Source organism: Gadus morhua, chromosome 20 (assembly GCF_902167405.1).
Source record: "Gadus morhua chromosome 20, gadMor3.0, whole genome shotgun sequence".
Lineage (NCBI taxonomy): Eukaryota > Metazoa > Chordata > Actinopteri > Gadiformes > Gadidae > Gadus > Gadus morhua.
Window position 1 is genome coordinate 4,325,416 of NC_044067.1, and position 27,560 is coordinate 4,352,975.

At 49.1% G+C, this 27,560-nt stretch overlaps 1 protein-coding gene across 1 annotated transcript in view; it reads left to right on the top strand.

The window, feature by feature from the left end:
* Positions 1 to 5,933: 5,933 nt before the first annotated feature.
* The window catches only part of myo10l3 (myosin X, like 3), a 69,395-nt gene continuing 47,768 nt past the window's right edge, over positions 5,934 to 27,560 (top strand). Inside the window, exons 1-2 of the mRNA XM_030344227.1 lie at positions 5,934 to 6,250; positions 21,281 to 21,379. Coding sequence (XP_030200087.1) covers positions 6,230 to 6,250; positions 21,281 to 21,379 — 120 coding nt within the window. The 5' untranslated portion in view covers positions 5,934 to 6,229. The remainder of the gene's footprint in view (positions 6,251 to 21,280; positions 21,380 to 27,560) is intronic.

Sequence of the window (27,560 nt, forward strand, 5' to 3'; positions counted from 1 at the left end):
TCTCCTCTCCTCTCCTCTCCTCTCCTCTCCTCTCCTCTCCTCTCCTCTCCTCTCCTCTCCTCTCCTCTCCCCTCCTCTCCTCTCCTCTCTGGGCATATAAGGACACAGAAGTATGCCTTTGGGAAATAATGCTTAGCGGTACATCTGAATCACAGTGCTGTGACTCATGGGTGAGCCTCAGATGACACCCAGTACCTACCTCTAACCCCCCTGCCTGAACACCGGGTCAGATCCAGGCTCCGGGGCCTCTGATCCACGTCTCGGGCTATGAATGGGCCCCCCTACTGACTCACTGTCCAGTGCATTAGTCAGCCAAGTCTACTCGGCCCCGACTCAGAGTACCCTGAGTCCTCCTGCGTCTAAACCTAAACCCTGAACGATAACAACAGGCCTGACCCTCTGGTACTGAGTGGTGTTTTATGGGATGGATGCGTTTCACAGGGGGCCTCGCCTCCACACAGAGGAGACAAATAAAATAAATCAAAACCATTTAAAAGTAGTCGGCCGAATGGAAAACAATCGTCAAGCCTGAGATAGTTGTGGCATCGTTGTCATCCATGGAATGTGTGCGTGAGTGTGTGTATATCTACTTGCATGCGCATGCGTCGGTGTGTTTGTATACTTGCAAGAGTGTGTGTGTGTGTGTGCGTGTGTGTGAACGTACGTGCGTGCGCGAGTGTGTGGGTGTGTGGGTGTGTGTACATAGGCACAAGTTTGTGTACGTGTGTGTGGGCGAGTGTGCATGTATGTGCGCGCACCGCGCGTGAGTGTATGTGCGTGGAAGTGCTCTGCAAGCAAACAGGAAGTCTTGGCTCTGACGGAGCCTGGGAGCTGCCCTGCATGCCTCTGCAGACGGACGGTACAGCATGACGACCCAGCGGAAACGTCTGGGGGGGAAAGGTTGTGAAATCAGCGGTTTAAATACGGGCCTGCTGGTAAGGTCCCGGGCCACCGTGTTTTATGGAGAACCTCCCAGGGATTACTGGATTTTCCCAGACTTTTTAATAGAAACACACAAAAAAGTACAACATTTACTATCCAGTCATCAAGAGGATGCCTTCACCCAAAGTCACCGACAGTGAAGTCACAACATGCATGTCCTTAAGGAGGCATGTGGGCTTCTTGCTGAAGGGTCCTACAGGTCGACGGGCCTTGAACCATGTACCCTTTTGATTGGGAGTCAAACACCATAGCCCCTTCTGCCCCCTATAAACAACTTTATATCCCACACATTGTTTGCATATTTTCTATCGTCACTTCTATAGATTCCAACATTTAAGATTATACAAATGAAAGAAATATAAATTGATCAAGCAGTCTTGCCCAATATGTATCAATCTATCCATATCTATCCATCCATCTATTAATATTTACAGAATGTAAATATTGTATTGTAAATTTGTGAATATAACCCACTAAGAGATGTCCACTTTCACTAAGAGATGTCCACTTCTTACTTTATTATACTTCTTACTTTATTCTTACTTTTATTTTAATTTATTTAATTTATAATTTTCTATTTATAATCTTATCTTGCTTGTAATTTCTATTTGTATGGAGCACCTGGAATGAAAAAATTCCCCCCCCCCGGGATCAATAAAGTTTGCTGATTCTGATTCTGATTCTGATATTAATAAATAAATCTGAATATTGTGTTTTCCAGCTGGTAGATTCCAAGCTGTTCTCCTCTGGTACTCCAGTTCCTGATCTCTTGTTATTTCACCGTTATCATTGTCATCTGCTGCCTGATCCCTGAAACGCGAGAGGGTAAATATGGACGCTGTCTCCGTTGCGGGGTGTAAATGTGGCCCAAGGTGTGACTAACCTTCCTAATACGAGGCCTAATGGATCGCTGCTGTTTGATCTCTGGCCCCATAATTCAATATTCGCTGCACCGGGACGTGTCATGCCTCATATGCGCGCACGTTGTTGTGTGAACGCCTGGACGAGTAATCAGATAAAGATCGAATCCCAGTGTTGTGATATCGTTAGAGATGTTACATTTCTCCTCGTGCACCTTTTTCCCCCTAGCCGTGTATCTAAGCTAGAGTTCATCCGATCGATGGCCACTCGCCTGGCTCTCTGTGATCCGCTGCCCCTCTGACACCGTGAGGCCCCACACTCGCAGCGATGCTCAGCGATCTCATTAGTTAATGTAGACAATGTGAATAATCACATTATGTTTCCCGTAATATTGATTTAATGGGTTTATGTGATCTCTCTCGGTCCTTATGTCCGTCCATATATATGGTAAATGTCTGGCAGGATATTGCACATTACTGATTACTGATTGGTCTGATACCAGTTGGAGATGATGTCATTCCAGACGTTCCGCCAAATTGAACCTTTTTGTGCTGTAGTTACTGAAAGCCCCCCTGGCAGCCCGCAGCCTCAGCCCGGCCTCTCAGCTAAAATTGGAACACATAGTGGCAGTAAAAGGGGAGCCCAGTTGCTGTGTCTGTTACTCTGCCCCCAGTCGGGGTCCAGGCGCTGCAATGGAGTAGAGTACCCATCCGTTACACTCGACAAATCAAATCTCCTTAGAGGATTACCGTGGGACGGCTATGAGTTAAGAGCACACGGGCGGCTGTGGAGGAACACCAGCCAGGACCGCACATGCATCACATGCGCTCATTCGGCACTAGGGTCCTCCAGACGACCCAAGTGACCTTGCCTGAAGGCTTGTGTTCAAATGTCCGGACAACACAGCCGTACTGAACTCTGTTAGCATCCAGGACACACTCTGTTCTCTGCATGGTTGAGCCCCCCCTCTGATGGATCCAGTGGAAGACGCCGACATGATCTCAGCACACCTCTGTTGTTCCTCGCGTAGGACAAAGACATGATCTTGGTGCCGGATCTCCCCTTGGTAAATAAAGGATGAATATGTTGTCAGAGCCCGGCTCTGGCTTTGTCAGCCGACACCATACGTGGAGAGACTGATAGGCAAGCCGCACGTCTGCTTTGAGCTGGGCTTCATTCAAAGGCAGGACGGATGACGCTATCTCTGTGGCCTCAGGGCTCTTCCCTCGTAGGGTCGGGGAATCCCAACCCTACGAGTGGAGTCGAGTACATTTTATTTTTGGCGTAATCCCACTAAAACCCTAGTGTAACAGGATACTTAAAGGGCATTTATCACGATTATGCACACGTACACTATGGCCTTTCTAAACATGGTGTACTCTGTGGTTCTATAATTATAGGAAAACAAGGAGAGATAAGAGTAAGACCCTTAAATGTTAATTATTTTCAACTAGGCTGCTTTAAAGGCATTTATCATTATAATCTACAAATTGGATCTGGCCTTTTTAAATGTTATCCCCTCTTTGCTAATCTACTGACAAAAGAACAACGAGTGCTAATTGGCAAGCAAACACATCATTGGCACGGATTAAGGAACCAAACTAAATAGGTTAAGGAAACTGAAAACATTCATCACAAAAACAGCACCAGAACCGATCCGAACTGGACCACTCAGTGAGCAGCCAGCTGTATGTAGTAGCCAGGGTTCAGGGTGTAGCTCCCAGGGTCCAGGGTGTAGTACCCAGGTTATAGGCTGTATAGTACCCATGGTGTAGTAGCCAGGGTTCAGGGTGTAGCCCTGCTGTCTGTCAGCAGCCAGATGAGTGACACAAGGTACAGCTGATCATGCTGTCAGCCGGGGGTGTATTCTGAAGCGTCTCTTCAGGAGCCCATCGGTATGTGGGGTCACAGATCTGTTTTTTCAGCCGTAATTGAAAACCGCCGGGGCAAAAATAAACCGTGACAGAGGTCCTAAATTCCTCCCGGTGAAACACTTTGGAAACATTGGGAATGTTCTTAAACAGTCTTCGACGGAATGTGGTCTTCAGACGGTTAGAGGGAACTCACTTTTCAGTGTCTATAAGAGGAAATAATGACCAAAACGATTATTTTGGCACAGGTTCTGTCTCCATCACATCCCTAATCTTGAATGTCAAATGAAAAGAGTTTATCAAAAAATAGTCAAATTAAATGGATGAAACATAGTTATCTAGATTAAATGTTTAGATTAAACGTGTCTGGAGCTGCAGTATATATTTATCCCAATCATCATGAACGGTGATTCGTCTTCACATCATGTTTTCATCTCTTGCTTCAATACAATATAAATATGTACATGAGAAACTGTACAGGAGATGATGTCACCCTCAGATGCTACGGCTGGGGGCGGAGCGGGGAGTGGGGGTGGGGGGGGGGTTATAGTGGCCGTACACCAGGACATTAGGCTGGTGGAGGATCCACCCCCCCCCCTCCCCACGAGGCCCCTTGTCTCCCCTGGGATCTCCCTGGATGATTGTATTGTGGGGGCTCTTTGTCCCCTCAGGTGAAGCCAGCTGAGTGGGCTTCGGTTACAGCCGTCTCTCCCCCCACTCGCACCCGGTCCCTGTCTGTCCCCAGAGAGCCCGCCGTGGGGGGGAGAATGAGTGACTCTTTGGGGTGGTTCTTCATTGTTTGTCCTGAGCCCGGGCCTAATGGCTGTCAATGCATCCTCTGTGCTGTCCTAATATACAGTCCTGAGATGTGGACTCAAACCCCAGGGCTCTGCGGTCTAGGGGTGCCCCCCCCCAAGTGTTCTTTGTACAAAACAACAATCGCTAAAGTACTACCTTTTGGCATAAAGGCCAAGCATTGCTGATGTATTACAGCTAATGGAGGATTAGCCAAATCAATGTAGCACCAGCCACCTGTAACAATGACAATGCTGTTGTTGTGTTTAGCTGTTGTTAAGCTAGCCTAATCACACAAAACACACTAAGCAGGTTAAACAAATAGCAACATTATATTATTCAGCCTCATAAAGGCGATTCTAAAATGATTAATTTGCTTGTTTCTTGCATATATTTCATTTTATCATTTTCCGAAATATACACATCATTTTCTTAATATGTGGTTACCACAGGGGAAAAACCTCCCTTTAATGTTTTTATTGAAAGGTGGAGCTCCAATGTTTTTATTATTTTGGAATAAGAAAGGAAGAGATCGAGAATCAAACGATTTCCTGGTTCCATCCGCCAGTTACATAACAGAGCAACCCCACCTGGGTACTATGGCTTCATCATGAGGACTTACTGTCTCTCTCTCCGGTTAAACACATATCATAAAACACTGCTTCACACTGTTCAATATCTAGTATAGTGTGTGAATGACAGAAAATCTTGGACAATTGTGGGATATTTCTTTAGTGGAGGTATAGCGATTACATTTATCATAGACAAAAATGATTAGGGCCCAAACTTCTGTGAGCCCTTGTTGGTGTTGGGACCCACAGGTTGTGAACCACTGGCCTAGTAACTGCCTTTATTGGAAATAACATAATATCTCTCCAAATATCTCTCACTTCTCCTGCTCAATCCTTTGTCCGATCCCTGCTCTTGACAAGGACAGTGAGATCGACATTTTATATAATAGGCTATATTTAATATATGAAAGATACTTTTTATTCATGTAAAAAAAAATCTATTATTAATAAATGCAACATGATTGACTATTTGCACCATTCGATTGGTTCATAAACGTGACCAAAATAAACCACGATGAACTCTTTGTCTTCCTGGCCTCTGGACGTTTATTCCCCCAAAGAGGAAGTCTATAACAATAGATGTCCTGGTATCCTCTCTCAAGGAGCCAGACACCACATGCTATACCACTTGCTGCCGGTATCTTCATGTTTGTTTGCACAAAGGATTCTTTTCCTCACTGTGAAACAAACGGGGAAATACATTTCGCCTCCTCTTGTTCGTGGGATAAGTAATGAGGGGCCCGGCCGCAGAATGAAGCCAAAGCATCCCTCTGAGTAATTAGATTCTTGTAATAAAAAAACCAAAACCTTTTTAAGAGGGCGTGTGCTGGGGGAGGGGCTACCGCAAAGCCCCGCCCCTTGAATAATATGCCGGTCCCATTGAATGGGCTCCAGGACTAGCTGCCAGCGCACTACAACGGCTGTTTGAAACACACAACAATCGCCCAGGAACACAATTTTTCCGAAGAAGTGTTCAGAAATCCCAGGGTGATGGTTTCTCTGTGACCGGCCCCGACTCAACACCACAACAGGACGCGAGTTCGCCCAGGGACGGGTCCCGAGAGATAACTTTTAATCTTCCCTGAAGCTTGCGGATGGAAACCCATCGGGAGTACATCTTCCTGAGCGCTGCTGTGGTACCCTGAAACCTTCACTATCACGGAGTACACCCAGGGATTTGTTTTGAACATGGATACCTTCTTTGCCGAGGTAGGTTCACGCTTTTACCAATAAGCCAGCGTGCTTGTGCCTCTTCCTTGTACTCAATGTCTGGAGCTGTTGACGGGACCGCTCGGGTCTTTGTTACATCCCAGACCTCTATATGCTGCGTCCCGGGCGGGTTTCAAGGTCCCTGCTGCCAGTTTTTAATTCCAACTAGTCTGCGAATTGAATCGTTGCACACATCGCAGAATCCCGTTTCACTTTGCCCACCAATAACGGCTTTCCTCCGGCGTTCCTCGGTTCATCTATCCCAGACTCCCAGTACCCTTACCCCCGCCCCCCCCGACCCTACCCACGACCTCCCTCCCTCCCTCCTCCTCCTCATCCTCCCTGTCTATAAATGTCTGAGTCTGTCGCCCACATGTTACATCTCCATCTTTTCCATGAGTTCAAGTTCAAGAAAAGACACCCCTAGACTTGCTGTCTTCTAGTCGCACATCACTTGTTTAACACACACACACACACACACACACACACACACACACACACACACACACACACACACACACACACACACACACACACACACACGCACACGCACTTGGGTGCCGGTGTTTGGGACTTGGCCTGTGGCCATTAACTCTTCAGTGATGTTATTGAGATGATGCGCTATGCAGAGAAGGCTGGCAGTAGTGAGCTCTTGTGATTGGGTGAGCTGGACCACATATTAGCCCCTGTCCTCCTCCTCCCTACTGCGACCCTTGTGGATCATCAATCCCCCAGGTCGAGTTTCCTTTTTTTGATACTGTACCCCCCCCCCACACACACACACACACACGCAGACACACACACACACACACACACACACACACACACACACACACACACACACACACACACACACACACACACACACACACACCCATCAAGCCTGTTGTATCTTGTGTCTATCAGAAATAATAGATTTCTGAAACAAAGCAGATTTGAACTGTGGATCGTTTCATGACATGATTTTAAGTACTAGTGGCCAGACTGTCCGGACTGTTCTCCGCTCTCTGACGGAGCCTGGTGAGTATGGATTGGATGACAGTGTTTATAGACAGTACAGCCATCCCAGACCTGAACTAATCTCTGTTGGAGGGCATGCCCTGGGTAGGAGGTCATGGATATCCAATAGATTAAATGTCCTGTATCTCTTCATAAGCATCGGATGACTTTCCCTGATAACATAAAAACGATCCCCATTCCTATTACTGCTCTTGCATGTGACTTGTATCTTGAGCGTGCTACATAGCCTTTATGAAATATATTTCCATTTTCTGAAAAGCTTGCACAATTGGATATATGTAGAGGGAAAATCTATGTCCTAACAGGTAGCTAGACACGCAGGTTCGGGTTGCTATCATAATTGACTATTATGTTAGCAGGCGTATCCCTAATTGGAGAGCATTAATCAATATCACCCATGAGGTGATTTATCACCGCTCCACGTCACTGTTCGGGTCAGCACCCGGAACTCTCTGCAAAGTCACCGCAGTGTTGATATAATTAATCTGTAGCTCTGGACGAGGGGAAGAGATGAGGATTAAGCAGATTTCAGCGGCCGGTATAGAAACAGAGTAAAGACCCAATCTCAGGCCTCCGTCTGCCCGTCCGTTGGCCCGCGGTGATTACTCCAGAGGAGATGTCAACAGTGGAAGGAGTTTAAGGAGTGCTCCTCCGTCCGACCGTCATGGGTTCCGCTGATGTCCTGATGGTTGCTGTAGTTGGACTGCTGCTATCTAATGCTGCTGACTGCTGCTAGCTTCATCGAGGAGGCACCGTTCAGGTTGCTGTTTTGATCACTTGTGTTGTTGTCTGAAATGGAACTGAGCGGATTTTCAGCCACTCTCCAGCCTGGATGCCCATGAAAAAAAATCACGTTCAAAAGAAATCCTGGATCTATATTAAAACAGAAGTAAATTAAGGAGATAAAATGAGAAAAATTCTATGAAATGGGTAGTATTATTTTCACAAACTGTCTTTGACATTTTGTTACAAAGGGATCTAAACCATTACGCTTGTCTCTAAACTGAGGAGAGAGAGAGAGAGAGAGAGAGAGAGAGAGAGAGAGAGAGAGAGAGAGGGAGAGAGAGAGAGAGAGAGAGAGAGAGAGAGAGAGAGAGAGAGAGAGAGAGAGAGAGAGAGAGAGAGAGAGAGAGAGAGAGAGAGAGAGAGAGAGAGAGAGAGAGAGAGAGAGAGAGAGAGAGAGAGAGAGAGAGAGAGAGAGTGGATTTTCTCAGGTCGTGTGTGTGTGCGCTGGGAGGAGATCCATCCTGTGCAGACTGCCCGGTCCCTCCCCGGTCCCAGCCCAACCCGTCAGGATCAGACCAGCCCAGTACGTGCCTGGTGCCCTTGACCCCCCATAAAGCCCTCAACAAGCCTTGAGCCTCACCCACTTCTGGCTGGGGCGTGAGTCACACACACACACACACACACACACACACACACACACACACACACACACACACACACACACACACACACACACACACACACACACACACACACAGTCACTCACAAACAGTCACACACAAACAGTCACACACATACACGCACACTCACACTCATACATCCAATGCCCATACTCAGTCACTAATACAGTGAGTCATAGTGGATTATGGTAATGCAAGCCCTCCTCTAAGGTAATAGATTACTATGAGAGTATAACACATCTTATTGTTGTCAAAGGCGTGTGTGTGTGTGTCTGTAATTCTGTGTCACAGTTGTGTGTGTCTCACAGACACAGCAGAATGTGTCAGGACGTTTGGTACGGTTGTGAAACAGCAGCCTACTGGCGGCGCTGAATACCTTTCTAAACTGGGTCTTCAGCTCCCGGGCGAGCAGCAGCTGATACACACCGGAGCTGCTAGACGTCCCTTTACACACCCTTGAACTATTTTCGTGATGAAAAAACTCTGGGCTACACACAAATCCCCCCCCCCCCCCACTCGCCCTTGTCTGTCAACAGGCATTTCTCATCCTACACATTTCCTGACCTTTGACCTCGGAGATGCCGGGACATGGCATGGCGTGGTGATTTAGGTTGGAGGCTTCACACCGTTGTACAAGAAGTGCAGTGCTCACACTCACTCGCACATACTCATCCACATTCTTCCTGTGTGTGTGTGTGTGTGTGTGTGTGTGTGTGTGTGTGTGTGTGTGTGTGTGTGTGTGTGCGTGTGCGTGTGTTCATTCTGGGAGCTCTGATGGTAATCCCCAGCCGCCAGGAGATGGCAATGGGATAAGCCCCGCCCCCTTCTGCAAAGTGGAGACACCGCAGAACTCTTTCCCCTCTTGTGATTGGAGGAACCGCCTCCACCCAGTTGCCACTTCCTCCAGTGGCCCTGACGGCGTTCTCAGAGAGAGAGAGAGATGAGACGTTGGTTCGATCGGTCTGTTGCGGTTATTGTCCTCCAGACACCAAGACGGCTGCCCCACATGGTTAGGGAGTGAGGAAAGGAAGGAAGGAAGGAAGGAGGGAGGGAAGGAAGGATGCAGCGGAACAATGCCATATCGGTTAACAGGCCCTGTGTTCTGTGAATCTTTGTTTAGGCCGCAGGTATAACTCAATCATAACAACCGCAGTGAATGGGGAGCAGTGCAACAAGGATGTTTTCTTTTTTCATCGCTATGTCAGGAATTCGAAGCGTTTTAAACCTCTTGGGGTGATATCAGTAATGCTCCTTATCTTCTTCTCCCCCCACCCCCCCCCCCCCCCCCTCCCAAAAAATATGATTCCTCATGAATCATGATACACGATATACAAACATATGGAAATAATACGGAACAATCGATATGTTGTTCAGTTGAGATCCCTCAAAGTGTACCTAAAAATAGTCGCAACGCATCTGCAACCAAGACGTACTCGCACAAGTCCGGCCTGTTTGATGGCCCGGCACCAAGACTTCTTGTGTATTCAACAGAGCCGTCTTAACCTGGCCGCTTCCACCCGCTAGGTGTTTGGGTTCACCCCCTCGCTACGCATGACAAACGTAATAACCGAGCTAGCCGTTAGCCAGGTCGCTCGTCGTCTGTGTCTTCGTCCGACGCCGGGGTCCATTGACTTTAGCCTCAGCCTGCTTACGTCGCCTGCCAGCTCGGAACCAGCCGACTCATTCAGGCTGATTAAGGGAAAAGCGATGTCGTCTCCCCTCATCTCGTTGTTTACCAGCGACAAATATTGAGCTCCCAGAGCGTGTCGCCCTGGGTAGAGGAAGATGACGAAGAGGATAATAATGGCTACTTTTGATGATGGATGATGGCCACAGTGTGAGAAACCGTTGAACCTAGAGGGGAACAGATTGGCAGCTGCATAAAACGACGTGGGGACAACCAGCAGGGTGGATCGTTTCCGTTTTATCTACTGGATACTGGCGATCGGGACACCGGGTAGCTTGACAGCCACGCCCTTATGGCCCTATCTGTGAGTCATCTCAGGACCAAAGGGCCAGGCCCGGGCTGCATACTTGACCTCTACTGGGGGGGAACCTGGAACCCCGGGGGCCTCAGCCTCAGTTTAGACCCAGCGTCTCAAGTGTCACAGGATGAGACAGGGAGTTGGGGGGCGCAGTCAGCTGGTTTCATCACTGAAAACCTACACACACACACACACACACACACACACACACACACACACACACACACACACACACACACACACACACACACACACACACTCTCATACTGTTAAACCTCGTAGTAGAGGTGTGTGTGTGTGTGTGTGTGTGTGTGTGTGTGTGTGTGTGTGTGTGTGTGTGTGCTAGTTTGACAGTGACACCTTATAAAATACCTGTATAAATAATAAAACCTTTAATGGACCGGCACTAAAATAGCTTCCCTAGGACCTTCACCTGTTTTTACTTTATTTTTATGCTTGGGAGAGAGACTACTGATGGTAATAAAATAAAAGGGTGACCGATAAATTATCCATGATGTAGTCCCATTACGGCTTGGAATCAAGGCAAACGTATTTGTTTAACAAAAACAAATTCAAATCAGTAATCAACAATTCTTTCCATAAAGACCAGGTGCTTTACATATGCTTAAACACTGAGATATATACTAGATATTGACTCTCCTGGTATTGTGAGCCTAGAGACCTTTTCAAAATGGAGGCTGACATTTAGGGTGTGTATTTTCTGTTCCTCTACATGTCATGTTTATTGCTGTTGTGGTGACTGTGTGTCACCGACCTCAAACTGTTTGGGGAGGATCTGTCATTTACGTCCAGTCATATATACAAGTCATGCTTTCCGGCCTTCAGTGTCTGCCGTAGTTTCATCCCTTCCAAGAGATCCAACTGAGTGAAGTAAGCCCTGGAACACCTGTCAGTCTTGGGGTAGATTTACTGCATGTGTTTATAACGCTTTTATTCCAGGACATGCCCTCGGAGAAGATTAATGTCAGCCTGTTTTGTGCCACCCACTCTGCGTTTGCGTAGCTGGGCATCTCTCCCCTTGGCAGGCCTACCTGACATACACTCCTCCTGCTGGACGTGTAATGAGTCTAAATCCCAGCGTCGGCATCCAGACGTCACTCTACCCTGCAGTTTAATAACCCGGGCCGACCTGTGATTACTGCTCCCAACCCAGATGTTGACTTTCCATCTTTTAGAAACCCTGTGATTACCGAGCTCAAGGCAGCCTATTACAGCACGCTGCAAGACTCTGGGTCGCAGTGTGTGTGTGTGTGTGTGTGTGTGTGTGTGTGTGATACACTGGTAGTGAGTCAGGGAAAATACAGACTACATATAGGAGTTTGAGTACGTAACTGTAATGTAATGGAAATAAGGCCTTGAGTGAAAAACAGACCTTAAAACGCAACAGACCTCTCCCGGTGGAGAGATTACCTCTGCAGGTGTTAGGGTGTGTGTGTGTGTGTGTGTGTGTGTTTGTGGGGTGTGGTTGTAGGGGGGGCTTCCCGCTGTGCCAGTCTGCAGGACCCTCATACTGTACCATGAGAGTCAAACCTTTAACTGGCGCCGCAGTGCTTAATGACATCGCGTTCACAGCAGGAACTAATCTGAGTCAGAACCTGCATTCCAGTCTCTGAACCTAGGACTGGATTAGGAGGGCGTGTGTGGCGGCGCCCAAAGCTGTATCGGAGCGACCCTGCTGGGCTGACGATGTCCGCTTGGATGTGGGTGTTCTCTGTATGAGACGATGTAGCCAAGTCCTTTCCTCGTTTGTTGTCGGAACCAGTCCAACTATAGAGCTAAACTTCCGTGGAGGAAAACGGAAGGAACGATGTTACTGTCAACAAGTAAGTGGGGAAATGTTTGGACCGAAGACGAAGTCAGAGCAGAGTCGACGGCATACAGAAATACACTCACGCACACTCCGCAGGACTTCCCATCCTGACGGGGGTGCATTCCTGGGATAGCTGCGGGAACCCCCTGCTGTGCGCTCCGTCCCAGAGGAGATGATGGAGGCCCAGATAGGAGCTGATTAGAGAGGGAGAGGAAGCAGTTACACAACACTAATCTGAGGACCCAGCGCCGCCCGACACACCTCTCAGGCCTCTGGTGCCTCAACGATCGTACCGTTCTGGTGATCAAAACCATCCTGACGTCTCTCCTGGCTTCACTAAAGCTGTTACCAACAGCGCAATTCAAAATTATTTTGCGGTACAGATTTTGCCGAAACCCATCACAAACACAACCGTAGCAGTAGCACGCGGGTCTTAGTACACAACAACAACAGTGTATGGCCATTCACCCTCTTGTTTGTCCACAAACCATACTGATGCACTTTGATTCCAAAATACCAAAGTGCTATATTCCTATTATTTACATTTGTGGTCACTTGGCACGCACTCAGGCTCATGCTGAATAGTCTGCGGCATAATCAGCACAACAAAGTCATTTTGACAAATGAGTCTGGTAACGGGTGTCAGAGTGAAGCCAGGAGAAGGTTCCGTAGGTTCATCATCTCCCAGACCGGCACGACCCTTTAAGCTCAAGGAGCTCTTGGGTAAACAAAAGATGCTCTAATCCTGTAAGTATAGGAGTGGGGCGGCTCGTACTACTGCACACTGCTGATAGCGTGGTTCAAGAGCTCAGGAAGTGCATCCCAACGCGCTCTCAGGCAAGCCTGATTTGTTATGTTAATAATGGAAGTTAATTATATGCATGTGATTTAAACATGGTGCTCATTAACAACAGGGCGTATAGCTGCATCTGATGCACACGTGCACATACACGCACGTGCACGCACACACAAACACAGAGCATATGATGGGGCCTCCGGAAACCCTGATCTCCTGCTTCCTGTGGTGTGTAACCTGTCAGTTTATAACTGCACTGGCAAGCTGCCATGAGTCCTTCATGTATGCATGTGTCTCTGCCATGTGCACGCACGCACGCACGCACGCACGCACGCACGCACGCACGCACGCACGAACACACGAACACACGAACACACGAACACACACACACAGATAATTGAATCAACCCATCCAATGTGCAATGCAAAATACGGAATGAAAAAGGGATAGATTGCGTGGTGGACACGTTTCGTCACGGCGACGATTGCATGAGATTGATTTTATTTTATTATCAACCTTTGGCGACCACATCCATCTCCTCGCCACACGCCACCCTACCGACGAGGAAATCAATGACGTTGTTCGTTGTGGGCGGAGCAAACATGGCCGCTCTTCCCAGTCTAGACTCAGGAGGATTCTGCCTCCGAGCGGAATCCTGAGTTTATATTCACCACAGCGGGAGGGAGGAGGAGGAGGAGGAGGTGGAGGAGGAAGAGGAGGGAGGGAGGAAGGGGTGATGAGGAGAGGGAGGATGAGGATAGGGAGGAGGAGGGAGAGGGAGGGAGGAGGAAGAGGAGGAAGGGGAGTGAGGGAGGAAGGGATGATGAGGAGAGGGAGGATGAGGAGGAGGAGGAGGAGGAGGAGGGGGAGGAGGAGGGGATGTCACATGGTTCCTGAGAGTCAACAACAGTTGATGAGCCACTCCTTTTATCCGCCATCCTTCCCTCACCCCCTCGCTCACCCCCTCCCTCACCCCCTCCCTCACCCCCTCCCTCTCTCATCCCCTCCCTCGCTCTCCCTCTGCCTCCCAAGTGAGTTGGGGGAAGCCCTGGAACCCCCCCCCTTGCGACACACACAAACACACACACACACGTGTTCCCAGTGGCCCCTTGGGGACCACTCCTACACCATTAGCCGACTCCGGCTCAGCTGCTCCCCATCCCATAATTAATTCATGCTGCACCCAACACAGATGCTGAAGGTGGCCTTAGATCATGTGATCCTAGCGCTGTCGCATGCAGCCCCCATGCTAGGGCCCCACATGGCCATTCCCCACATGGCTGGGCCCCACGTGACTGGGCCCCACATGGCTATACCCCCCCATGGCTGGGCCCCAGAACCAGCCCAGGGAGAGACACGGTGGGGACAACAATGGGCGAGGACCGCCAGCAATCAGTTTTAATGTTGGGGTGATTGTCCATCATAACTGGATGCTGAGAGGTAAATGGGAGGCATTTAGCGGGTTGTTTTGGCTTCACAGAGCCGTTCCATGGGGGGAATCCGGTCCCTTCATAACGCAGGTTGAAGATAATCTAAGGGCGTGTGTGTGCGGCATGTTGAACACAATGAGAGTCCAGGTGTGTTTGAACGAGGGATTCAAACCCCTTTCAGAGGAGGAAACCCAAGGATCAGCCACCAGAGACCTGGGGCGAACTTAACCCGGGGTTATGCCCAGCCCGGGTCTGCCCCCTAGTTTTAATCTCGGCGGATTCCACTCACTCAGCTCTTCAGTCGGTTTGGGGCCAAATCCCTGATGTTGGCGCGGGGCCCTCGTAATCCAGAGCCAACAACCAGATCCTGTGTGGGGGCCGCTGCCCTTTCGGTTTCGCCTCTCCGCCGCGGAGTGAAAGTGTGTTTCCACTGTGGCATTATTCATGTGTGGCACTGCACTGGGATGGGCATTGTACCCGATTTAGGACAAGGCCACACACACACACACACACACACACACACACACACACTCGGACACACACTCGGACACACACTCGGACACACTCACAAGCACGCACGCACGCGCGTACACACACACACACACACACACACACACACACACACACTTGGACACACACACACACACACACACGGCCACCCATCCACTTGTCTTCCACACAACTGCATCTCAATCAGTTGTGTGTGTGTGTGTGTGTGTGTGTCGGACTGCACATCTGCCCTTGTGAGGAGGTTCCTGAGGGGGTCATTGGCTTGTGGCTTGGAAGTGGGCCTCGGCATTGTCATGTAAATGCTGCCTCGTCGCGGCAATTGATGTGCAAATCGTGCCACCGGAAGGGAGGGGAATATGAGAGAGAGATGCAGTGTGGACAGCTGCCTGTGAAGGAAGACGCACCGGGAGAGAATGGCGTGGTCGGATTTATTGGACAAGGGTGGTCGGTTTTAAATGATTTCAACACCAAAATAAAGATTTTCAAAGTAACAGCTCGCAGTAATGGACCCTTTTTTTATCTTGAAAGAGGAATCACAACGGGGGCGGGGGGGGGGGAAAGAAATATCGAGGGATTTCTCTGTGATCTACTGATTAACCACTTGAAGCTTTGGAGTCGACCTTTTGGAATGAGTGGAACAGAGTTCTCCCTTTCAGTCGTTCACTGCACACGCCCGGAGGAATGTTCCTCTGTGAACCTCCCGCCTGGCAGCAGCACAAAGCTAATTGAGAGCTTGTTGGAGGCCAAGGACATGTAGCCCCCCACCTCTTAAGCCTGGGGGTGCTTGGGGTCTTCACCCAGCAGTCTAGTGCACTACAGTCCCTGGCTGCCCGCGCTGCTGCCAGCCACCTCTTAATTTTGGATCAAACGGACACACACACACACACACACACACACACACGCCGTCTTATCACACGGCGCCCGTCCGGCCGTGTCCGGGACGTCATGTCGAGTTGATTAGTTTTCTTTGTCCCGGGGCTGATGGGATCACCTGATACCGCCCCGGGATCCGTGCGCTCAGCTGGCCCGCGGAGAAGGGGCCCCGCTGGCGCCAATGGCGACTCCTGACTCCTGTTAATATTCACGCCGCCCTCGTCAGCCAATCCGGAGCCGGATGCCCTGGGGCCGGCGGCCAAGGGATCGGGTCGCCCTGCGTCCGAAGAACGGTGTCTTCTGTCGGAGGGCGTGACGCGGGCCACGGGCTGTCCGTCAGGGCGAGGTTGGCTGGTAACCGCAAGGTTGCTGGTTCGAACCCCGGCTCCTCCCAGCGGTTAGAGTGTCGAGGCGTTCCTGAGCAAGGCACCACCTCACCCTCACTACTCCACCCTCCACTGCTCCACCCTCACGGCTGTCTCCTTGAACCGTCGACTCCACTGAATGTCCGCCGAACGTGTGCGTGAATGGGTGAATGTCAGGCAATATTGTAAAGCGCTTTGGATGAAAGCGCTATACAAATGCAGTCCATTTACCAGACACCATGTGAGCTGTTATGGCGGCGTGTCAACGGCGCCTTTCATTAATGGACCAATCAAAACATCCGACGACTGGAGGCCGATGAGGTTGTCAAGCTGAGGCCTGATAATTATCCCCCCCCCCCCCCCCCCGCCCCCTCTTCATAAAAAAGAACACTGTCCATGTCCACAATGACTGGGTTCCTGTCGTGGTATCGTGTGAGCACGAATCAAGCCGTTTCATTGGTCAATTTGAAAGCCCTCAGCTGGGCTGTGGCTGGTGAGCAGGTCAGGTCTTGCGTGTGTGTGTGTGTGTGTGTGTGTGTGTGTGTGTGTGTGTGTGTGTGTGTGTGTGTGTGGATTGACACCCATGTCCCTGTGCGTCCCAGCTGGTCTTTGTGTGGGGTGTTTCCGCCCGGTTAACCCCTGGGCCGGGACTCTTTATCCTGGTTCAGTGGTAGAGCGGCACAGGGTGGGGTCTGGAGGGGGTAGGGGGGGTGGTGGTGGTGGGGGTGGAGTTGCTGTTTGCTGCACCACCATCTGTTGCTGAGACAATGGTCAACCCTCTCGCTCCCAACTACTCCTTTCTGTTGGGTTTTATAACCCACACGCATACGCACAAACACCTACTCAAAACACACACACACACACACACACACACACACACACACACACACACACACACACACACACACACACACACACACACACACACACACACACACACACACACACACACAGCTATATGGTATGTGGGGGGTATATTATATTAATTATGTTTCTGTCCAAACTTGCAAGCCATCCTATTCTATGAAACACTAGCAATGCTGTATTTGAACAGCAACCAAGCATCAACCTCGGCCCTTTCTTAATCTCCATCAGCATGCACAAGCGCAGACCCTACAAAACGATGATCGACTGTGCAGTGATGACGAGTATTAGCAGCCATGCGCGACCGGAATTCCGTCGCTCTAATTTGCAGTTATGTAATCTCGACGGATCTTCTGATAATCCGCCGACTAAACGGTTTTAATTTCCCCGTGGTTTGAGCCGCTGGCGAACGGCACACGTGACTCGGCTCTCCGCTGAGCAGGCGCGGCGGGTTGCTCGGCTCCCGGTACGGAGACCGCTGCGGGTACAGTACAGACACGTGTGTCATGAACCATCAATCATGAATATGATTGATTAACCATCATCTGCGTCTACTTTTCTTGTTTGCTGATTCCACAACTGCCAGTTAGGCTATGTTTTTATTTATTTGAAGTACAAATAATGAAGGATTGTTAAAAAATTCAACTGTTTTAGCTGCCTGTATAGGCTACTGCATACCCTCGTTCGGTTCACTTATCCCAAAAAGTTACGAACATAAATATATTTACAGTATATATTATATATTATAAATTATAATAAGTAAGCATGGTCCTATGAAGACCAAAGCACCTAAGAGTTCAAAGGGTAAAAATAAATGTGATTTAAACTGTCACACACCCCACTTTAAACTTCGATGGAGGATCTTTCTCATTGATCCTTTAATGGAAAAAAATAGGTGAGGTTTTGGCATGGGTTCCATTCCTCTGTTTTAGAAGAACTCTTCCTCCAGACAATCGAAGACAAATATATTACGAGATGCCCACAGGACTGGCCGATACGTTGATATCGTCGGTTATTAGGCCTATGTATATTATTATGTAGCAACTTTTTTTTTTTTATCAAGGCCTAAAATTAATTTTGGAATAGTTTTGAATGTTACCGTTATGTCCTTCAAGCCTTAAGTAGTGTAGTGGTGCGTTATGAATTTAAATCACAAGATTATCCAGAAGAAACATTTCTCCATGTCACGGGATCTGGGAACTACCCTTCATGTAGTTCTCTCTCTCCCTCTCCCCCCATCTCTCTCTCCCCCCCACCTCTCTCTCTCTTTCTCTTTCTCTCTCTTTTTCTTTCTCTCTCCTTTTCTCTCTCTCTCTCTCTCTCTCTCTCTCTCTCTCTCTCTCTCTCTCTCTCTCTCTCTCTCTCGCTCCCCCCCATCTCTCTCTCTGTTTCTCTCTCTCTCTCTCTCTCTCTCTCTCTCTCTCTCTCTCTCTCTCTCTCTCTCTCTCTCTCTCTCTCTCTCTCTCTCTCTCTCTCTCTCTCTCTCTCTCGCCACCTCTAAATCCTCTACGACCCTCCTCTAACCCACTCAGGGCCCCTCCAGGGACCTGGGCGTGCTACATTTAGCTCTGCTCTATATGAGAGCGAGAGAGAGAGAGAGTGAGAGAGACGTTAGAAGTAGGTTTTCAGACCGCCGGAGTGACCGTGGCCATCCCTACAACAGAGCCAGTGTTACACTCTACATAAAGAGGAGGCGTGTCGCCCTGGTGTTTGAAGGTTGTGTTGATGAACGCTTCAGGAGTCATTCATGCTCTCTGATCTGAGATCAGCCTCTAGTTATCTTTGGAACGTGTGTGTGTGTGTGTGTGTGTGTGTGTGTGTGTGTGTGTGTGTGTGTGTGTGTGTGAGTGTGTCAGCATCACCGATACTGGATTCAACGTGATCTTCAGTTCTCCTTCACAAAACCATAGTCATCCTTGCTTGGAACCCTTACATCATTCTGTGTTGCACATAAACGCGTGTGTGTGTTTGTGTGTGTGTGTGTGTGTGTGTGTGTGTGTGTGTGTGTGTGTCTGTGTGTGTACGTGGCAGCCTGCTGTTAATAGTTAATGAGGATTGATATCTGGGAGTGGGGACCAGGCCTATTGATCGCTTCAGTTTTATGCCCTGTTGGACACAACAGGACTCGCTCTGTCTCTCTCTCCCTCTCCCTTTCTCCCTCCCTCCCTCCCTCCCTCCCTCCCTCCCTCCCTCCCTCTCCCTCCCTCTCTCTCCCTCTCTCCATCTCGTCTGTTATTTGTGATGATGAATGTTGTTGGAGCAATCAGACACACCACCACATACCGTGCGTGCATTTCAAGCGATAGCTTCGGCTGTTCCATTCTGTATATCCTCCTTCATGCTATTCTTACATCATCATCTCACTAATAGTGTGTGTTAAAAATAAACAACTAAACTCCGCATTCCTCCTCAGACTGCAGGCGTCTGGGATGTTGTTTCAGAGACAGAAGGGACTAATTACAAGAAGTGACTGTTACTGTTACAAAAACACAGCAGAGGAAGCCCCCCTGCATGGTCAAGCGTCTTACATTGGCAAACGGTTACACCCCACATCAGGGACTTACCGGCAGCCATTCCCGGTAATGGTCAGTCTGGCTGTGCTATAAATATGTCCCTCTAAGCTGGTAGGAAATGACTGTCTGGGCAATCACCCCAGGATTCCTGTTTTTTTATTGAGTGCCTAGTAAACCTAGGCCGGGAGGGAGGGTCTCTCCAGGTCTGGCTCCACACAGGAGGCCAGACTGGATGCTTTGATGAGGGCGGGTTGGAGAACCGGACTGAAAGCAGCCATGTTGGATAAGGCAAAGTCCTGAGTCTCCCCCAGAGATCCTGAGTCTCCCCCAGAGATCCTGAGTCTCCCCCAGAGATCCTGAGTCTCCTCCAGAGCTTCCTGAGTCTCCCTCAGATATCCTGAGTCTCCCCCAGAGATCCTGAGTCTCCCCCAGAGATCCTGAGTCTCCCTCAGATATCCTGAGTCTCCCTCAGAGATCCTGAGTCTTCTCTAGAGATTCAGAGTCTCCTCTAGAGATTCTGAGTCTCCTCCAGAGCTTCCTGAGTCTCCCCCAGAGATCCTGAGTCTCCCTCAGATATCCTGAGTCTTCTCTAGAGATTCAGAGTCTCCTCTAGAGATCCTGAGTCTCCCTCAGATATCCTGAGTCTCCCTCAGAGATCCTGAGTCCCCTTCAGAGATCCTGAGTCTCTTTCAGTGGTCCGGAGTCTCCTCCAGAGTCTCCTCCCGAGGTCCTTAGTGTTAGCCTGGGTCTCTGACACACCCCAGGCCTGCAAGAGGGCCTGCAGAACAGCTTTCCCAGGCCACACTGCGGTGGTCTGTGGTCGAAGAGAAGGCAGCGGCAGTGGTGCCAGTGGGGAGCGGCGATGTGGTCCTTGGTAGTTAGGACATATACTGGTGGAGGAAGAGGAGGAGGAGGAGGATAATGAGGGAGTGGAAAGTGAGGGAGACTCAGGAAGCAATGGGGGTGAAGTTCAGACGTTTACAGCGGGCTGGAAAGGACATGGATTTCTTTATTTATGACGCCGGTTGAACCTTAGCTTTTTCCGAAATACTGCGAATCGAAATGGACGCCGGGATTTGAGTGGGATTAATTTGATTTATATTTGCACTGATTGCCATTGTTCACTGACACATTGTACTAATCCTGCCCCATCCTGCAGCTCTTGTCTAAGTGATTCATGTAATCAGTGTAATGACCCGCCACCCGTTTATTATTGCCTGATTTTGGAGATGCAGCAATTATGACAGTCACCGCACTCCTCTGTTATTTGGCCAATCGGTTCCTCAATCGCTCTGCCGTCGCCACAGTGGCTGCTCAATCAGTTGAACCGACTGATCCCCCTGTAGCAGAACACAGAATCCTCCTCTGTGCGGCCCTGTGTCCTCCTAACCCCGTCTGTCCATGTTGCTAACGTGTCCCTGGCTCTCTGCTCCCCAGGGTTCCCGTGTCTGGCTGAGGCACAAGGAGCTGCTCCTGCCGTCCACCGTGAACTCCTGTGACGAGATCTCCCTGGTCGTCACGACCGACTATGGAAAGGTGAGCAGAACCACCCCGAAGCTCCTGACGCAGCGATGACTTGTGTGTTCACCGCTAAATGAAACCATAGTAACCGTTCAAATAGTGAGTGTAATAGTGAGTCCCACACTGACATCTGGCACACCTCGCGTGCCCTCCCCGCCACAAGGAACGTCGCGCGGTTTATGTCCGTATGATCAGTGTAATTACTGGTTAAGACAGTCAAATGAACTACAGCAGTGCCATTCCCACATAGTCGTCTCCCAAACTGTAAGGACTCTTCTGAGAGCTTACAGTGTTTACAAACCCTCTCGTGAACGGAAGATGGGTCAAAGCCCTCCCTGGCCTCTGGGGCTGTTACACTCAAGGACCCTTGTGATGTCCTGTAGTGGACGCACATCGTGGCCCGTAGAAATCCCCAAGTGGGATTGGACCCTATGAGCAAGACTGCACATTTTCATTGATTCGCATGTTTGGTGAGGTACAATGTATAAAGACGTAGCAGGTTGAGTAGAAGACGGTGTTTTTCTGTTCATACACGAGTGTCAAGGCCTTATACACAATCGTCCGTTCGAAGTCGTGCATGTCGGCCATTGTGTCTGGAGAGCTTCCTGTTGTTGGTCCACGTGCACGGCCCAGAGTGCACAGCCAGAGTGCACGTCGAGAGTGCACAGAGAGGGAGAGGGGTTGCACAGGAAGCGGAAGGAGGTAGCGAGGGGAAGTAATGGTATGTGTTGAGAGGCTCAGAGATGTTGTCGCTCGGATCTGGAGGTTGAATGTCACGCACACACACACACACACACACACACACACACACACACACACACACACACACACACACACACACACACACACACACACACACACACACACACACACACACACACACACACAAACACCTTTATCTTCCATTGCCAAAGAAACACAATGGCCAACAGTTTGATAATAGAGTTGATTGAAAATGCTCCTTTTCTCTCACGGATGTTTGTTTTGTTTTGTTTTATTCTTGCTAATACCATTAGTAATAGCGTTTATATATTTTGCAACTTCCACTACTCTAAGCATGATGATGTAGCTTTTTTATTTCTGGGTGTAGTTGGCTAGTGATCTGTATCCTAAATCGCCTACACAGTTTTAGAATTTTTGCTCCAGGGTTTATCTAAGCGTGTGTGTGTGTGTGTGTGTGTGTGTGTGTGTGTGTGTGTGTGTGTTTGTACTCGCGTGTGTACATGTACTGAGTAAGTGGGTGACATGTTGAAAGGCATTATAAATAAACATGAGCAAAATTGATCTTATCAATAATGCAATATTTTGTCTGAATCTGCAATGTTGTCTGGAGGGGCCATTAGATCGTTTGACTTCCACCCTATACTGAATGACCCTGCTTTGTCTGCTTTGTCATGCAAACGCATGCGTTCTTACGCCTCAAGCAATCAATGGTATATCACACACATTATAGAAACCACTCACTCCAGGGGTAACACCATGATCCTTCAGGCCTAGGGGTTGTAAATAAACACAGGAAGTCTGTTGTTCTGGAAACACACGTCTGTCTTTGTAACTTTAACCAGAGGAACTCATCAGTCCAAAGTTGTTGGTTCCCGGTTCAAGGTCTGATAAGAGAAAAGTAGCACAGGGCACTGTTAATACTGCAACCTATGACTGTGCTCTATTTAAGGGTTGGGTGGAGGAGAGGTGATGGTTAGTCCCACCCCATCCCTGGAGCTGAGTCCCAGTTGACTCAGCTCAAGAGTCTGTTTGTTTTATGTTAGTTTCCGTCGTTATTCTCGTCTGTCAGTGCTGCAGTGTTTTGTAAATAAACTCAACGCAACTTCAACCCAAGGCTCGAACCTCTATCCGATCTCAGACACATCTACCCATACGACATGCACACTCTGAAACGCAGCACTGGAACACATCACATATTGTTACCTCGAAAACACACACTCGCGATCCAACGTCCTCGCGGAGCTGAGCGTGAGACTGGGGCAGGGCGGAGGGCTGGCGCTCAGCTGTTGGCTCACATGCTCCCCGTGTGCTGAGGTCACCAGGGCAGCCGTGTGAAGGGTGAGCTTTGTGTCGCCACATCCCCGCGCGGAGAAGGCCGGGAGGGCCGCAGTATTAAACAGGCTCCACGTGGAGAGTCTCATGGAGAAGGCCCCTGGCGTCTCAATCTGCTGAGTTGTCCCAGCGCTTCACAGCACTAAACTGGTGCTTGTCCTTTGGTTTAAATGGGAATGTGCTATCCAACTTATCTATCCATCCAGTTACATATAGATTTAAATGATATTTATTTTGCTTTATTTATATTCATTTTTTTATTATATTTTATTTATTCATGTGTTTCTATTTGTGATCATAATTAATGTTTTTGTATCCATGTATTTGTTTCTAATCGTTATGTATACCAGGTCGACTTGTCATATTAACCCGTGTGTTTGTGTCTGGCTCCGCCTCAATGTCTTTATATTCATCTTCCACCTTTAGAGGTGGAGGCCCAACATGTTCTGCTGTCAGCGTGCTCCCTGGGGGAGCCTACGCCTCCATTACCTTCTGCTGGGCTCCCCAATCAAAGACCACTGCCTCTCTCTCCCACTCAATCCCTATCTCTCTCTCTGTCTTTCTCTTTCTCTCTCTTTCTCTCCCTCTCCCTCTCTCCCTTGCTTTTACTCGCTATGTCTCTCTATCTATCCCTTTTCCCCTCTTTGTCGGGGCGTGTGTGTGTGTGTGTGTGTGTGTGTGTGTGTGTGTGCGTGTGTGTGTGTGTGTGTCTCTCTCTCTCTGTCTCTGTGTCTCTCTGTGTCTCCCTCTCTTCTCCTCTTTGTGTATCTGTGTGTGTGTGTCTCTCTCTCTCTCTCTCTCTCCCTCCCCTCTCTCAGGCTGAGCTCTCTCTCTCTCTCTCTCTTCTCTCCTCTCCTCTCCTCTCCTCTCCTCTCTCTCTCTCTCTCTCTCTCTCTCTCTCTCTCTCTCTCTCGCTCTCTCCCCTCTCTCAGGCTGAGCTGGCTACTTTATCATTATGATTCATATCATCGTTGATCAACGTCTTCTCCTGAGAAGGGCCAGCCCTTTATTCTCTGGTTCACTTACACACACTGTCATGTTGTGTATGCGTGGACGGAGGGTGTGTGTGCGTCTCTCTGGGTGCCAGATGGAGAGTGTGTGTTATGCAGGGTCCAGCTGGAGTGACATTGAGTAAGCACCTTAGGTGTGTGTGCGTGCATGCGTGTGCAGTTGCGTGTGCGCATGCATGCTTGCCACCTGGAGCTCAAGGCGATGTCACTCTCTGATGATGTCATCGCCCCAGGGCTGGCGATAATGCAGCAGGAGAGCATGCTCTTTGTTGTATCTTATACCTCTTTTCTTATGCTCTTTGTAGTATCTATGTACTGATACCGATATGATCTCAGCGTGTTGGTATCGCCACAAGGCTACTCCCCTGTTTGTGGATGCCGATCATTGTTTTTACGATAAGGACAGACTTTCACCTACAATGGACGTTGTATTGAGTCCGACGTATCGAAGCAGTCTTAGGGGCTGGGAAGAGGCTCATCACAGCCGGCTGGGCCCACTTTCTTGTGGTTTGTGGGTCAATCGAGGCATTATGTGTTCTAACGGCCAGGCATCTGGATGGGGTGGGAGAGGTTGATGACTGCGCTCAGTGAAATCGCATGCATGCACACTGCTGGGGCTGTGGCCATCTGCACGAAAAAAACACATAAACCAATGCTTCAGGGCTGTTGTATCTGGGGCCCGGATGGCTGGGATTCTGGGAAGATTGATCACGTGGAATCTCAGGTTTTTCTTTATGGGATGTGGAAGTCTCCCTCTCACCGGATAAATGCATGTTCAGCTTCTTTATTAAACGGGTAATAAATTAAGGTATTCCACTCTCGGCTCCCTTCCCGGTCCCTGGGGAGCGGGCCGGACGTTAAACTGCAGCAGATGGATTCGGTTTGTGTTTTTGTGTGAGGGGAGTAAATAAAGAGAGAGAAACGTTGAAAACTTAAAAACACATTGTCACATTTTGCAGCGTGCGTGCATCCGTTTCCTGGTGTAATCTCGTCTCCCTTAAAGGATTTGAATATTATTTCCTGTAGGCTCCGGGCCCGGGGCCTCAGTGGCTCAGTGAGTGGGGCCCCGCCTACTTATGCATATTCATAGGTGGGCTTGCCGAACAAAGCGGCAGCAGGGCGTGGCCCCCACCGGGAACAGCAGAAGGGTGTTTGGAACGCGGCCCAATGTCCCTGGATTACGGGTGTTCTAGAATCTTAGAAGGGAGCAAGTCAGTCCATGAGAAGGTTTACCTAAATCAGGGAGAGTCTCTATATGGACACGTGAGCCAATACACTCAGCAAGGACTTTTACAAAATGAGAGGCAGATGGATTGGGATGAAATGGTTTTGGGAACAATTTTATTAATCAATCTGATCGATCAATAGAGCATAGAGCCGACAGTCGCATGTAAATGCCATTAACCGTAATAAACGATCGCGACTATTTATATCAACCATGTGGTGTTTCTTTATACATATTTGTAGATAAATCGGGGTGGTCTCACATTTCCCTTTCTCTGATTCTACTTTGATTATAGTGATGAACAAAGGGGGTTCTACCTCAGGCAGAAATCCAAAGGAAGAAAGAGTTCATTTGTTCATAAAAAAAAGTCACTTTGCATATTTTTGCAATGAAACGAAACAATGGAACAAAAACAGCAACAACAGAGCCACAAAACGATCAGAATTAAAAAGGTTATCCCATAAACTATAGACACCTCACTGATAACCTCAAGGTTAAATACACCCCCCCGCCCCCAAATAGAATAACAGTGACGCCCATTTACAGTCCGCTGTGTTGCAGAGCACGACAGACACCATGTCCTACACCCAGGGTGACATCACCGTGGACCAGGGCCAGGGCTTTGTTGCAGCTGATGTGTGTGTGTGTGTGTGTGTGTGTGTGTGTGTGTGTGTGTGCGTGCGAATGTGTGTGTGCATTTCGGGGGGGTGGGTTGCTTAGGGACAGGGCCTGTGCTCACACACCCAGATAAGCGTATTCACCGGCCGTCTGGGATGACGGCCGGTGACAGAAGCCAACGGGGAGCGCTGACCGGCCGCCTGGCAGGGTCGTCACGGTAACGGTGTACAGAAGCCTCCGCGCATCATGAGAGAGAGAGAGAGAGAGAGAGAGAGAGAGAGAGAGAGAGAGAGAGAGAGAGAGAGAGAGAGAGAGAGAGAGAGAGAGAGAGAGAGAGAGAGAGAGAGAGAGAGAGAGAGAGAGAGAGAGAGAGAGAGAGAGAGAGAGAGAGAGAGGCTGGTTCTCTGGTGACAGGGCGATGGGAGGCAGGCAGGATATCTGTAATGGGAAACCTCTGCTGATGCTGGAGCCCCAGCTCCTCTCTCTGAGATGTCTCTCATGATGCAGAGATCCCTCCCCCAGGCCTGCTCTCTGCCCACGGGATCCCCCGTACACCCAAACAATGTTCCCACAGTGCAGGACGCAACGGCCGAGTACAAACACACGCACTCCCGAAGAAACGTTGTGTACAAACACACAAGTAGACCCACGCAGAGAGGCAAGCACGCATACACACACGCGCACACACACACACATATATAAGCACACACACACACACGCGCACACACACACACAGATATAAACGCACGCACGCACGCACGCACGCACGCACGCACGCACGCACGCACGCACGCACGCACGCACGCACGCACACACACACACACACACACACACACACTCTACTTACTTCTTTGCCAGCACTAACTAAGGATGCTCTCTCAGCACAAATCTGTTCTGCTTAATCTTTGGCCCCATATTAATGTTCTCATTGAATGTCTCCCTTCATAGTTTATAGTTTTATATCCTTGCAGTTATGAAGAACGGAGCTGAGGTTCATTGGCCCCTCTCTCAGCTGCTTGTTTTCCTACGTTAGCTCTGGTTATAGCTGCTTTAGCGCAGCCCGCTATGTGCCAACGGAAGAATGAGAGGAATGCTAATAAACACTGGAGAGGATACTCAAACGCTGAATGAGTCTTCTGGATAGAGTCCTCCCCTTGACCTTTCAACTTGAGGCCCAGAGTCCATGAGTATGATCCTAAAGGGTTATTCAAAGAGACTAGATGTATAAAGAATTAAATGATAGACTTTTGACGGAATGGACTAAATTCATTGACATTTTTTAATGCGT